General features: G+C 46.1%; 1 protein-coding gene across 6 annotated transcripts in view; it reads right to left on the bottom strand.

Moving 5' to 3' along the window:
* LOC104479118 (TLE family member 4, transcriptional corepressor) overlaps positions 1 to 12,099 on the bottom strand; it is a 101,194-nt gene extending 89,095 nt beyond the window's left edge. For 4 of the 6 annotated variants that reach the window (XM_086769966.1, XM_086769969.1, XM_086769967.1 and 1 more), the window contains exons 1-4: positions 11,287 to 12,099; positions 10,826 to 10,923; positions 9,643 to 9,706; positions 8,189 to 8,233 (exon numbers count right to left, since the gene is read on the bottom strand). In XM_086769966.1, the coding sequence (XP_086626092.1) occupies positions 8,189 to 8,233; positions 9,643 to 9,706; positions 10,826 to 10,923; positions 11,287 to 11,331 (252 nt within the window). In that variant the 5' untranslated portion in view covers positions 11,332 to 12,099. The remainder of the gene's footprint in view (positions 1 to 8,188; positions 8,234 to 9,642; positions 9,707 to 10,825; positions 10,924 to 11,286) is intronic. The other 2 variants (XM_086769970.1, XM_086769971.1) reach the window with 1 other exon arrangement.
* Between the last annotated feature and the right edge of the window lie 937 nt (positions 12,100 to 13,036).

The raw sequence follows: 13,036 nt of genomic DNA, 5'->3' as shown, positions 1-13,036 counted from the left end.
AACCTCTGGCGGTATAAGATCCTGCTGAGAAACCATTTAAGCAGACCAAAAGAGAGAGGCCAAGTTAGACGACCTCCACTCAAAACTATGTCCTGTTTTCCCTCCTCTTCTAACACAGAAAGGGGAATTGCCACCAGCATACCTGTGCCATCTTAGGATATATCACAAAACCTTAATAAGCTATGACACACAACCCACAAAAACTTTACAAGTAATTCCAGAAAGAATATGTATATATTTTCAATTTGTTATTAGTTTTCCTTAGGAATGCACACCTCACACATTTTCCAAGGACAGGAAATTATGACAAAGGCTGCCAGATGTATCTCATACCCAGCTCCCTTGACTTTATTGTGAACCTTGGGATGCTTCACTCCTTACTTGCGAAAACTATTATGGAAGAATACTGGAGGAAAAATCCAACAAGCATGAACCAAGCGCCGTCTGACAGCTTAAAATTAGAAGGGAAATAAAAAGAACCCCAAATTTATTATTTTTATCTCATGATTAATTTTAAGGCAATCTCATGATTTCCTAGGGACTGGCATGATTTAACATGTGGAGTTGGCAATACAGCATACCATACAAATACAAAACCATAAAGAGACCAATTCAGGTTTACTCTGGGGACTATAACTTTGACTTGCCTGACATCTGCACATTTAAACGTCTTAGCCATAACACCACAGTGTTCAATACCAGAGCATTACGTACCTGTCCTGGGCTAGGAAAGACGGATTCCTTACATCTAAATCCTATCCACGCCGGCAAGAAAGCACTATTTAGAGTTCTGTTTACTATTTGTGACATCTTTCAGTTACATTTAAAAAAACATTATTAAAAAAAAAAAAGTTACGGACACCTGCTTTTGACACTGCACCAATCCGCTTCCTGCTACACTGAGCTACACAGTTTGTGTCACCACTAAGATAAAACAACATCAAGGGAAAAAGTTTACAGAAGTAGTACTTCAAAGTATCAGCAGAACTGTAAAAACATCACCTTGAACCAAGACAAAAGCTGCAAAAATATACAAATAAACAGAGACACAGATAGGTATTCTTAAAACCAATTCATACTTTGGTATTTTAAAACAAAGATTTAATTTTTAATTGAAACATTCAATTTCTTTCATAGAACAGAATTTCTTGAGTACAGATAGGTTCAGCTTCAAGCATATTGTCATCTGGTAGTTAATGCAAGTATTGGTTTATACATCCTGTGTTTCACATTATCATCTTTGGTCTGCTCCTGCTGTGCCTTGTGGCTAAATAGGTTTCCTGAAAGTCAGTGGCAACAGATGTGCTCAATCTGCAGAGAGCAAAAGAAGTGACTTCGGTAACAATTATAATCGCACGGATCACAAACTGGCCTACATCTGTGATAAACCCAGTTCTCTATTACGTCCACAAACACTACATCATATCTTCTCACACAAAAAAAAAAAAAAAAAGTAAGTAAAACAACATATCTTCTCATTAAAAAAATACACAATTAAGACCAAATTGTTAACTCTGAATTCTGAATGTTTGACAGCCTTGGTGTTAAGAGTCACAAAATCTGTTTCCCAGCTTTCACGCTCTGAGTCGGTGGTATACACTGTGACTGACCTGCGCGAGCACCCCCTTCACTCTGTGTAACATAAAACAAAACTAGAATCCCTACCTCGAGGAGCTTACAATCTCAATTACTTCACATGCCTGAATCCTCACTTTCAAAGTTGTTTCAGTTGCCGACCCAAGGAGCTAAACATTTTGAAGCCAGATTTACAACCGCCTCTGCAGCCTTAATTCTACGTTCCTAATGTGTGTTTTGTGCACTGAAATGAGGTCCCTCTAGGAAAACCGGTAATGAGATCAGCGAGTGTGTAACTGAAAACTGCACCATGGTGCACATACACAACTTCTGTGAAGCCCGGGCATCCCAGCATCCCGACACCTCACGTTGAAACCTATCTGCTAATTAATGCTTTTTCCTGTGCTGAAGGACCTCGGCGCTTCTTTTTTGCCTCCAAAAGGAAGGCAAATCTCACGGCACAAAATGGTGCATAGGTTGTTTTACACAAAATGGTGACACAGCCTCCCCTCTCCCTGCGGGCAGCAAGTTCTGACCCTTCAAGCAGGAGCCTTGTGCTAGAGCCGGATTTCCAGCCGCGCTGGCTGGACCAAAGAGCCAGCGGCAGCACCGGGCGGGCGGGAGGCCTCCTGCTGCTCCCTCTCCTTGCATTAAAGGAAAAAAAAAAAAAAAAAAAAAGGCAAGAATTTTTTTTTATAGGGGAAGGTGTTAGGCAAGCCTAACCACAGAGTCACCACTGGCCTCCTCTGTAATTACAAGCGGGCCCATAAACTAACACAGTCAGCGAGGCAGCATCACGGCAATTAGCATCGTTCAAAGACAGAAAAAAAAACGCTTTTATGTTTAAGCACTGTAGAGCACAGCCTTTTGCCAGTAAAAACACAGCGTATGTCTTCATTTAAAAAGTTTGCTCAGCATGTTTTGTGCTACTTCCTGTGTCTTAAGCATCTGTCTGAATTGCCAAAACAAGTGGGGGAAAAACAACACTTTCCTTTTTTTCCTTTGCTCACCAACGGTAAAACCGGGGTGAAATGGCAGTTCTTGTCCTCATGCGTGTTATTCCGCAGTTGTGGGGGTAAAGGTTATTTCAACAGTAACTCGCAGAGAAGTGGCAAAAAACTTCCCCATAATTAAGAGGACCGCGGAATGGCTGTCTAACATCTCTACCATCAGGAAAACACAGGATCTTGTTTTATAACTTAGCAGTTACTACCAAGTAAAAGGTTTCTCGTTTAACTGCAGCATAACACATTTTCTAACTTTTCATAAGCTTCTGAGCTTTTCTGCTGGCTTCAGAGGCTAAATAACCTAAAACTGGGACAAACAAGCCTCAGTTGTCAAACTGATTTGACAGCCTATTTTTTACATTTTGTGACTTTGATGGAAAAGCCACTTGTTTTTCTCTTCCTCCTTAATAGTCCTGTGTGAGCTGCAGTCTTCAAAATTTCACTTCTAATCTCTCTCATTTTGAAGTTTTCCAGTTCAGTTCTGACTACCCACTGCCTGTATCTCTATTAAATCTTTCCTACTGTTTATAATGGCAAATAAATTCAGCCAGTATAATTTTAGCTGGCTCTCCAGCTATTCTTCAAATGGAAGACAATATACACTCAACTACTGACTGTGTTAAAAAAAATAATAAATGTGCACACATCTATGCACACACATTCATGGCGAGCCCAGACCACTGCTGAAAAAAAAAAAAGGGAGAAGAAAAACAAGAGTATTTTCTATTACACAGGTAGCGCATATACAAACTAATCCTCGACGATATATGCATTTTACGGCCGAGAAGATGAAAAACGGTCAAAACTCTGCCCTAAATTAAACAAATTGATTCCCATCTTTACCCCTTTACCAAAATAATTTACTAAGGCTTAGAAGCAAGCAGGCTCAAGGCTGGGATGTCGTACAGCCCATATATTAACTCGGTCAGCAATAAATCTCCCCTCACTCTCCATACGACTTTCTTAAATAGCTCACTATAAAGCCCCAACCTAATTAAAAACAGCTTTCTCGGCAACAGTGGCCTTGATTTCACTTATTTACACATTAACTGCAGCCTCCGTTTGGCCAATCCAGTCTATTCCCTGTACCACGCAGGGCCTTTTATCTGCCCTGGACAGCATTTTCTCCAGCAGATGAAGTAGATGCCGATTGATTTGCTGTCAAGCATGGTAAATTAATAGCAACAAATTGCTGAGGGCCCCATCTTGCTGCTCCACCATGCTTCGGCAGTTTTGCTTTATTTGCTCCATGATGGGCAGCAGTCAGGCCTCTTCAAGTCAATTTCTTCTTAACAACCAGCAATACTTTTCAATGGTGAAAATAGAGCCGTTCCTTGTAAGTCAGAAATCAATATCCTATTGCCCTTAGAAAATGCTAAACAAGCAGTATTGGCAATCCACTTGGTACTAGAGGGTATCAGATATAATGCAAATCCATACTGCTTCCCTCCTCGTAGTTATTACAGTTTGCTAAAAGGTTCCTAATGCCATTTATCATCATTTACCATCGACTACTGCAGCTATGATTATGATATCCTATCAGCTAGCAGAGCCCTTTCATTTCTATCCAATTAATATTTTAGCAGCACTCAAATGGTTGTTGCCCAAGTCTTGTAATAAAATTTACATGGATTGGACTGATTTTTTTTTTTACTGTGATCTTAAAAAGTCATTTCATTTATTTTTTAATACCCAGCTTCTTAAAAGATCTGAATTTTCTTTCAAAAATGCCGAACTCCCAACATTCCAGTATGTGAAATAGTTCAAAGACGGACATCTAATCAAAAAGAGCAACTCAGAATTTACGTATTGCCACCTCCACAAAACATAATCGAAGTAAAAAGTGAATGCTGTATCCTATTTATGCTTTCCATCAGTCCCATTCACAAATATCTATTGTCTGTAGCCAAATACAGACACTTACTTTAAGTGATAATTACACCTCTGAATTAAAACCTTCAGCAAGCATGTTTGATTACAGCAATTTAAATAAACTGTTTACCATAACATTAAAACAGCCTAATTTCAGAAATTAAACCAAATGACCACCACTACCAAGTAGCAACAGCACATTAGAAACACGGAGCAGCACGTCAACTATCCATTCACAAAGTATCTGCTGAGCCTCTTAAAAATAAATGTTAAAAAAGCAACTGAGTTAGAAACGGGCATCTTCGGACCACATTTCAACCATTCGCATTCAGGTTAACACTGAAATTTAGACCTGTAGGGAAGCACCTGTTCATACTACAACCCAAAAATCCTCAACCCAATGCTTTTTTTTTTTTTTGGAAACAGTCTGTTTTGAAGCTCTATTGATCCTAGAAGGGAATATCAAAAATTAGCTTACTATTTTAGACTATAACACCACATGTCACAACATACCCCACACTTGTCTTAAAAAAAAATATAAAAGTGACTAATTCTACCAGTCTAATGCTATTTACTCAGTTACCAAAATTTAAATTAATTATGTTCTCAAACATAATTGTTAAAAATTGGCAACATTATGCAGGCTTAATTAAGATTAAATCCAATTTACTAAATGTACTTTAATTGGTACTAATTACATTAGCTTTCCTTTCAGAATGACAAATTCCCCATAGGTTTCACTTTAATAGTCTTCTATCAAAATCAACACAGGATGACTGATGATGAGCATCACACGGGGGGTGGGAAAAGCAATGCTCTTCCCCCCCTCTCCTCCCCCCTCTCCCCCCCTCCCCGCCACCGACACGCAGGCACACTCGCTACCGCTGCTCTCTGCACGTTTATCCTTTTATCAATTTGCTAAGTCACAGAGTCATGACTCCATCACCACCATCATTTTCTGTTCCAGTGAAAAATTTCTCTAAAAATAAATACTCTGTGGCTGGGAGCAGCCAAGAAGAACAGAAGCTTTAACAGAAAAATACACAAAGGTTTCAAATATCAGGGCCACCAATTACTAGGGTACTTCCAAGGACTCCAGGGAGTCCTGCTCTTGAACCCGCTGAGACGCAAATCTAATAAGTGAATAAGCCTAACCTGATCTTGAGAACTAGGCCCAATTATGCCGAAGGGCAACTTCACTGCATTATTGCCTGCTTTCCATTACAAGGGCATCCAGCGAGTACATCTGGAAAAGAACCTGAGAGGAACCAAGGCTGTCTGCCCAGAAAAACAAATAAAGACAGATAGGCCTCTGTGCTAAAGTGAAAAAAAAAGAAAGAAAATATAATAAGTAGGTGGTTTGCAGGGCTGTCTGTATTTCATAATGTGATAAACTGCCCTCAGGATTTTTTATATGATTGAATTTAGAAAGCTGGGGGGGGTATGGGGAGAAGGGGGGGAGAAATAATAAAAAAAAAAAAAGGGTGAATCACTCAATTTCAGCCAAGTAAAATTCAAAGATGGGAGAGGAAGAGAAGGGAATTTAAGGTGCAAGACTAAAAATGCTCTATACACATCAAATGAAGCAATCAACACTATCTATATAATATACCAAATTGGACCCTAACGCTGTGACCATAAAGCAAGATGGGAAATATTCTGCAGTTGCCGAAGCGAGAGAAGAAATGAGGAAAAAAAAAAATGCTGTGGCAATAGAAGAGGAGACATGAGAGAGATTAAATTAATATCAGATTTAAGAATGATAGCAAACAAGTTTTTTAGCCACAGCTAATTTGAATCAACATCTGACAAAATATTTAAGTGTTTTGCATGAGAGTATGATACTTAAATTACTAATTTGGATAGACTGAACAGTGATGGAAAAAGGTGTTTAATTAAAACCCAGTCCTTCATAATGCCCAGACTTAGTTGTAACTAAGTATTCAATTTCTCTAGAATATCACTGATGACTCCACAGCCATAACTGTATGCAATTTCTAAAGTAAAGCATTTAGGAATTAAAAGGGCTTGCGCTACAGGTTTTTTTTTCCCCTGCTTAAAACAATTTAATTACACATTGCACTTGCAAGGTGATTTTGTCCCACAGAATTTTGTACACTCAGTACAAGTCTACATACAACTAATTGCTGTAAGAACGGCATACCTAGAAATATAAACAAGTCTGACTGCCAAGCCTGCTTTCAAATGCCTGTAAGAATTTGCTACGTAGGTGGCCTGTAAGGACTCTGGCCTTTGTGAATTGTTTCCATATCTACTACTTTACTGTTTGGGATTTTTTTTTTCTCGTTTGTTATTTTCCAAACAATCTGGCTCTTCATTTAAGACCAGACCCAACACCTCTGAAAGTCAGCGACCAGTCTTTCCATGAGCACCTGCGTCCTGAATCAGGTCCAGAGCCAGCACGTACCTATGGTACAACCTGGCCAGCTGCAATCACAGCCTTTTCCTCTCAACCATTTGTTAAACACACTTGTTGAGTCTTCACGGTCAGGTACCCATGAGGAGAACATCTGAATTCAACAGGTCTACGTATATGCCTGTAAAATAACCTGCACGTACAACGTCCCGTAAGTTCGGAGCTGCGGATGCAAAATGCTTTCAGGCAGGAAATCCCACCATCTTCGTATTTCTACGCCATCTAGCTCAAATGGCCCTAATCAGTCCTGCGGCATTGGGACGCTAATGGAATACAAAATATAATAAATAAACAACATGAAAAAAGCATTTGATTTGTATATCTGCTCTCAACAAGATAAAGAAATCCTATTTCCACAACCCAGAGAAGTTCCAAATCCCTAACTCTGGACAGAAATGCATAGAAACCAATTTTCAGACGGTCTTTCTTCTCCCGTCCAACCATTTCTTTATTTCTGCAGTTTACACTCCCCAGCAACGCTGGCGAATTGCTCAACCGTTTGCTAAAATGAGTTGTCAGTATTAAACTCCGCTACATAAGAAGTTCCCTCGCTGGAAAAAGAGGTCAGATGTTTAATTCATTCTCCTCCAGAGAAGGTTAAAAACACACATTACTGAATAAGAAACTCTGATTTACGCTACCATGCTCCATCTGACTAATCTCCTGCTAATCTTGGCCTAAGTGCTAGACTTCAAGGCACAAAACTGAGCTTGCTGACATCCTCGCAGAAAGCTCATTTTCTCTCCTGTGTTTGAGACGCTAAGATGCTGGTTTTGGACAAAGGTCCAAGTAAGCAGCCTGAGGGAAACAGGAATAAGGACATGCATCAATTGCTTCTGTAGCTCCAGCTCGAATCAGTCCAGGTTAACCAAAGAGAACAGTCTTTTCCACACGCAAATACAAATCCCTCCACACCTAATAGGCTTTTGTGATGTAGCTATCATCCCAAAAAGTAAACCCCGAACGTGTGAGGCCAGACAGATCTGAAGGCACAACCCGCATACCCATCCCTACTCGCCTACACCCTCTCCACGCAGCACAGGACCGCTCGCATGTGCGGAGACTGCATGTGGAAAGCCAACCGAATAACGCATAACCGGTCGCCAAGACCGCAACCAATGCAGAGCCCATACACTATACACAAGATGGAAGTTTCAGGGCCAGGTTCAGTACAAAAAAAATTGTCAGTGCACTCAAGCATGCAATTAAAGCAAGTCACAGAGAATAGACATGTGGTTTAAGACTGACAAGAAAAATTACGCAGAGCGTTCTTACTTGAAACAAAGTATCTACCTACCTGTTTGTGCATCTCTATATTCAGCCCATAGGACATCTCATAATACTAAGAAAGAAAAAAATTACTTTCATTAGACCTTGCAATTGCAAAAAAAACATTCCAAAATGCACTTTGACTCAAACATCATCTGTACAAGGACATATAGACCTAAAAACATTTACTGGCCTTGAAGAGCTCCTGGAATTTGAAAGAGCATGTTACAGCAATCTTTTTTTTTTTTTTCTTTTCTGCTTTTACGCTTTATCTACATTGCTTCGTGTCAAATTTACAAAGAACAGCCATAAAACAAGAAAAAAAACCAGACAACAACAAAAAAAAAAAATCATGGAAAGTAATCACAACCAGAGTTGACGATTAGAAGCAGAAAAAAAGCCACACAGAAAATGCTCAAGATTTTATTCCCTAGCACACATAAAAGATGCCAAGAAAAACACCCAACGTGCTTGAAGCCAGACACACATATATATCAGCAATGTCTAACAGACCGGTTATTCAATATTTTAAATTAAAAACACAAAAAAAAGGCACAACTAAATTGTGGGGATGCAAAAAATGGAAGAGCATGGAAATCTAGAGCTAAAGTACATACACCCATGCAAGTTACGTCCTTTCCTGCCCGAGTACTGCGGGGAACTCGGTTCAGTGTGTAATGTTAGTACCAAACAATCTCCAAGACTTAGGTGTATCAGGCATGAAAAAGACAACTGCAAGCCTCAACGTTTTCTTGTGCTCTTGGTTCAGAATTTTTCAAGGTTATTTACTCTTTTTGCAAATACAAGAGTGTTATTCATCACAGACGTATGGAAAATGGCTAATCCTTCATAGATGACATACAAGAGAGCAGATAGCAAGAGCTCCTCTGGACTTACCATGATCCATCACACAATTATGTATTTAGAGATGTCTTCTTAGGCATGTTATTTAACCAGGCAGACCACAACTACTGAGGAAATCCCATTCACAGCAGAGATCCCTGCCATTCTCAGTTTAGTGAAACAATGAACCAGCTGCCCAGGTGGAACAGTTCTTCTAGGAAGTAGGCTTCGGGTTTGTACATAAATGTACAGCTCGGGCTTAGTCCCATCACAGGAAAAAATATTATCTCGAACCGTTTTACAGAGATATGATCATTGGGACAAGTGAAAAAAACACCATCCCTAGGTACACTACGAAAGTTGTGCACAGCTTTAAAGTGCTGAAAAGTAACCTGCTAGCATCCGTAAGAAATATCCCCAATCGCTTAAAACGTTAAAAAGTAGGTTTCGTGCGGAAAGTAACTGCCACAAAAACTCACAAACCCCTGAAACTAAAGATTTATAATGGAAGCACTGATGCAACCTCAACAACAGCAGCGCTGCTGTAATCTTTCTGTTCGCCTCCAGCAATCCGAATGTATTTCGGTCTCAGTATACCAAACTAATAGACATTTTGAAGTTGTTATGCAGCTTGCTTACCATGACATAATGTCGCTGCATCTCTGTCTTCTCACTGGCCAGTTTTTCACATTCTAGCTTTAAACTGTTCAAGACATAAAAAGGAAAAAGCATGGGTACTTCATAACAGAAAACTGACAGTCTTCTGAGCACAGGCTACTCCCCTTTTCAAGCATTTCTCCAACACACATATAGAAATGTGCATTCCAGCTCTTGCTTGGGAGTTCAGGGTGGGGTTTGTACTTTTCCTCCTTCGAGAGATACTGTGCAGCATCCTCATCTCCTAAGCGCACTGCACACAGTATACGGGAGAGCATTTTTCTCTGACAACAAAAAACCAACACTGGTTCACAGAAGAAGCACGCAGGGGTTCACAAGTGTAACACTTAAGTTTGAGAAGCCACTTACAAATCCATCATTTGAGTTTTGGAGTTTTTATTTAAACGAGTTTTAGAAACACCTCTTGCTTTGACTCAGCCCACAGAGGAATCAAACGCATATCACCACTTCAAGGAGCAAAAAAGTTGCTGGATTTTTTTTTTTTTTTTTTTTTGCAGTTAGCGATGACAGAACCACAAGGAAAATACTGCTGGTAATTTAAGGAATACCGTGGTAAACACGCACACGTCCGCTTTTTTTTTTTTTTTTTTTTTGTTGGTTGGTTTGTTTGTTTTCAGAAGCCCGCTAAGCAATCCTGCCAGAAGTAGCTTGTCACTTTGAGGACACGGCGCTCTTCCACCTAAGGATAATGAAGCAGCTCGCCGCCTCACTTCCCGGTTATCAGCACTTGACATGTCAATGGAAGGCGCGAGGGGGCCGAGCCAAGACAAGATGCGCGTCCTGAGCGGCATTTTGAAGAAAAGCAGAGGACGAGCCCAGCCAGCCACGTTTTTCCACCCACCACCCCCACTCACCCCTCAAAAAAAAAAAAAAAAAAAAAAAAAAGCCAACCACAAAGCGGAGCGTGGGGAAAACAAGAAAAGCCGCTGGCACCACTCGGCTGGGAGCCTCTGTCAGCCCCCCGCCCCGAGGGCCGGGAGCGGCGGAGGGGCCGGTGGAGGTGCGCCCGGACGGGGCAAGGGGAAGGACAAGGGGAAGTGGGGGGGAGCGGTGTCCGCGCCGCCGAAGGGTCCCACCGCCCCTGCCCCGGGCCGCGGGGGTGAAAAGCGACGAGGCGAGCCCGGGGAATAGTAGGCAGGATTACCTGTGGTACTGAGCCTGCAAAAACTGAAACTCCTCCTTAATCCGATCGCAGGACTCGGAAATGGTGAATTTGAAGGGCTGCGCTGGCTGGTGAGGAGCCTGCAAGCGAGAACAGCGGGTCTTTTAATCGCCTCCTTCTCGCCCGGCCGCCACGGCCCTCGCACCCGGGCTCGGCGGAGGCGCAGCTCCCCCTCGCCCCCTAGACCCCCGCCCGCCACGGGCTGCTGCCCCGACGGGGCCGCCCCGGGAAGCGTCGCCCGCCCGGACCCCCCGCACCGGCCGCAGCCGCGGGACGCGGCCGCTGTGGACCGCCGCGCACCGTGCGGGGGCAACTCGGAGGAGCCAACCCCGGCCCGGGGCGGCGGCGCGGCGGACAACAATAAGAAAATGGCTACAACTCCGCGGTGCCCGCGTCGGAGCGCTGCCCGCGGGGCCGCGGCCGCCGCCGCCGCTGCCACTCACCGGGTGCCGGGTCTGCGGGTACATCTTGCTCAGGTCGCGGATCATCCACGCCGCTTCGCGGGGCGCCGGCGGCCGGACCGGCGGGGATCAGAGCTGCAGGCGCGGCGGCGACGACGACGGCGGCGGGCAGGGACGCCCCGGCCCCGCCGCCCCGGGGCTGGCGGGGCACCGCCGGCAGCGGCGAGGCGCGGCGGCGACAGCGGCAGCGTCCGCGACGCGCGGGGGCCGCTGCCACATCCCCCGGGGGCGGTCAGCGGGCGGCGCCGACCGACTCTCCCGAGCGCCGCCGCTCCGCGGGCTCCGGCGGGCTGCGAGCCCCGTGCGGCGGCGGGCGAGGAGGAGGAGGAGGAGGGCGGGGAAAGCCCCTCCGCCGGTGCGCGCTCCGCCGGAGATCCCCGCCGGCAGTTTTCTCCCCTTCTGCAAACTTTTACAGCTGCCGGCGGCTCTCCCGGCGCGGTGCCTCTGGCGCGGCGGGCCGGTCCCCGCTCCTACCGGCCGGACCGCATCTCCCCCGCCAGCGCTGCCGGGCCGCTCTTTTCTCGGTTTTTTTTTTTTTGTTTGTTTGTTTGTTTTTTTAATTAAAAAAAAAATCAAAAGAGAGCGAGGAAGATTAAAAAGAAGGTACGGTCCGGGCTGCTTTATTCGTGTCTTTTTTTTTTTTCTCTCTTTTTTTTTTTTTTCCCCTCCTCGCCTTTCGAAACTCCGCGAAGTGGCGGCGGCGGCGGCGGCGCCGCGTGGAGCGGACCCTGTGCTCGGCCCGGCCCAAGCCCAGTCCTGCCCGGCTCGGCTCGGTCCAGCCCGCTGCCACGACCGCTCCGCGCCGCTCCCGCCGCACGCTCTGGCGAGGTGACTCCTTTGACCAAATTTAGCAGCGGCTGGTCATTAACATTCTGATACATATTCACAGCAGCCGGAAGGCCGCCGCCCGCGGGGCACCCTGGGAGTCGCAGTCCTCTCGCCGCCTTGCCCCGCCCCGCCCTACCCGCTCGCCGCCGAGCCTGGGACTTCTCCTCCCGTCGGGCACCGCGGCGCCGCCCGAGCGCCCCCGCCGCCGCTCCGCCCATGAAGGGCGTCGCCGGCGACCAATCGGCTGCGGCCGCACATTAATCGCCGTTCTGTATTAATGCCCATCATTTCGCCGCTGACAAATGGGCACAGGGGCCCGAGGAGGGAGAGGAGGGGGGGGCGGCCCCGGGCTCAGTCCCCACGTGGGGGCCTGACGCCGCGCGGTGCCCGCAGCCAATCAGGCGGCTCCCCCGGCCTCTCCGATCCTGTTTGCCCGCCGCCCGAGGTGGAGCCTCGAGATCGCTGGCGTTCCGCGGCGCCGGCGTTCGAACAGGGGAAACATTTGTTCAGCCGTCAATCAAAGTAACGTGGGCCGGTGTCGGCTGTCGCCGCCGCCGCCGCCGCTGCTCCCGCCGCCTCCTGCGCGCGCGGGGCGGTGGCGCGGCGGGCGCTGGGGGCGGCTGGGGGGCGCCCGCCCCCGCCTCCCGCCCCGCCCGCGGCCACCGCCGCCCGCCCGCGCCGCCGGGGACGCGCGCTAATTAGGGGGCAACGTCGCCTTAAAGAGACAGGCGCGCCGCGGCTTTCCCCGTACCCCGCGGGCCGCGCGTCGTCTGCGATCTCGGGTTCCCCGGCCCGACGCGGGGCCGGTCGGAAGGCGCGGTGCTGCCTGCCGTCGGGGACGGGCGCGACGCGATTTCAGGCTCCCCCCCCCCCTCCCCGCGGTGGCTTGACGTGAGGGACTCGG

This window comes from Chlamydotis macqueenii, chromosome Z (genome assembly GCF_036417535.1).
Source record: "Chlamydotis macqueenii isolate bChlMac1 chromosome Z, bChlMac1.mat, whole genome shotgun sequence".
In the NCBI taxonomy this organism is placed as follows: domain Eukaryota; kingdom Metazoa; phylum Chordata; class Aves; order Otidiformes; family Otididae; genus Chlamydotis; species Chlamydotis macqueenii.
This window is presented reverse-complemented; position numbering and strand designations above follow the sequence as displayed.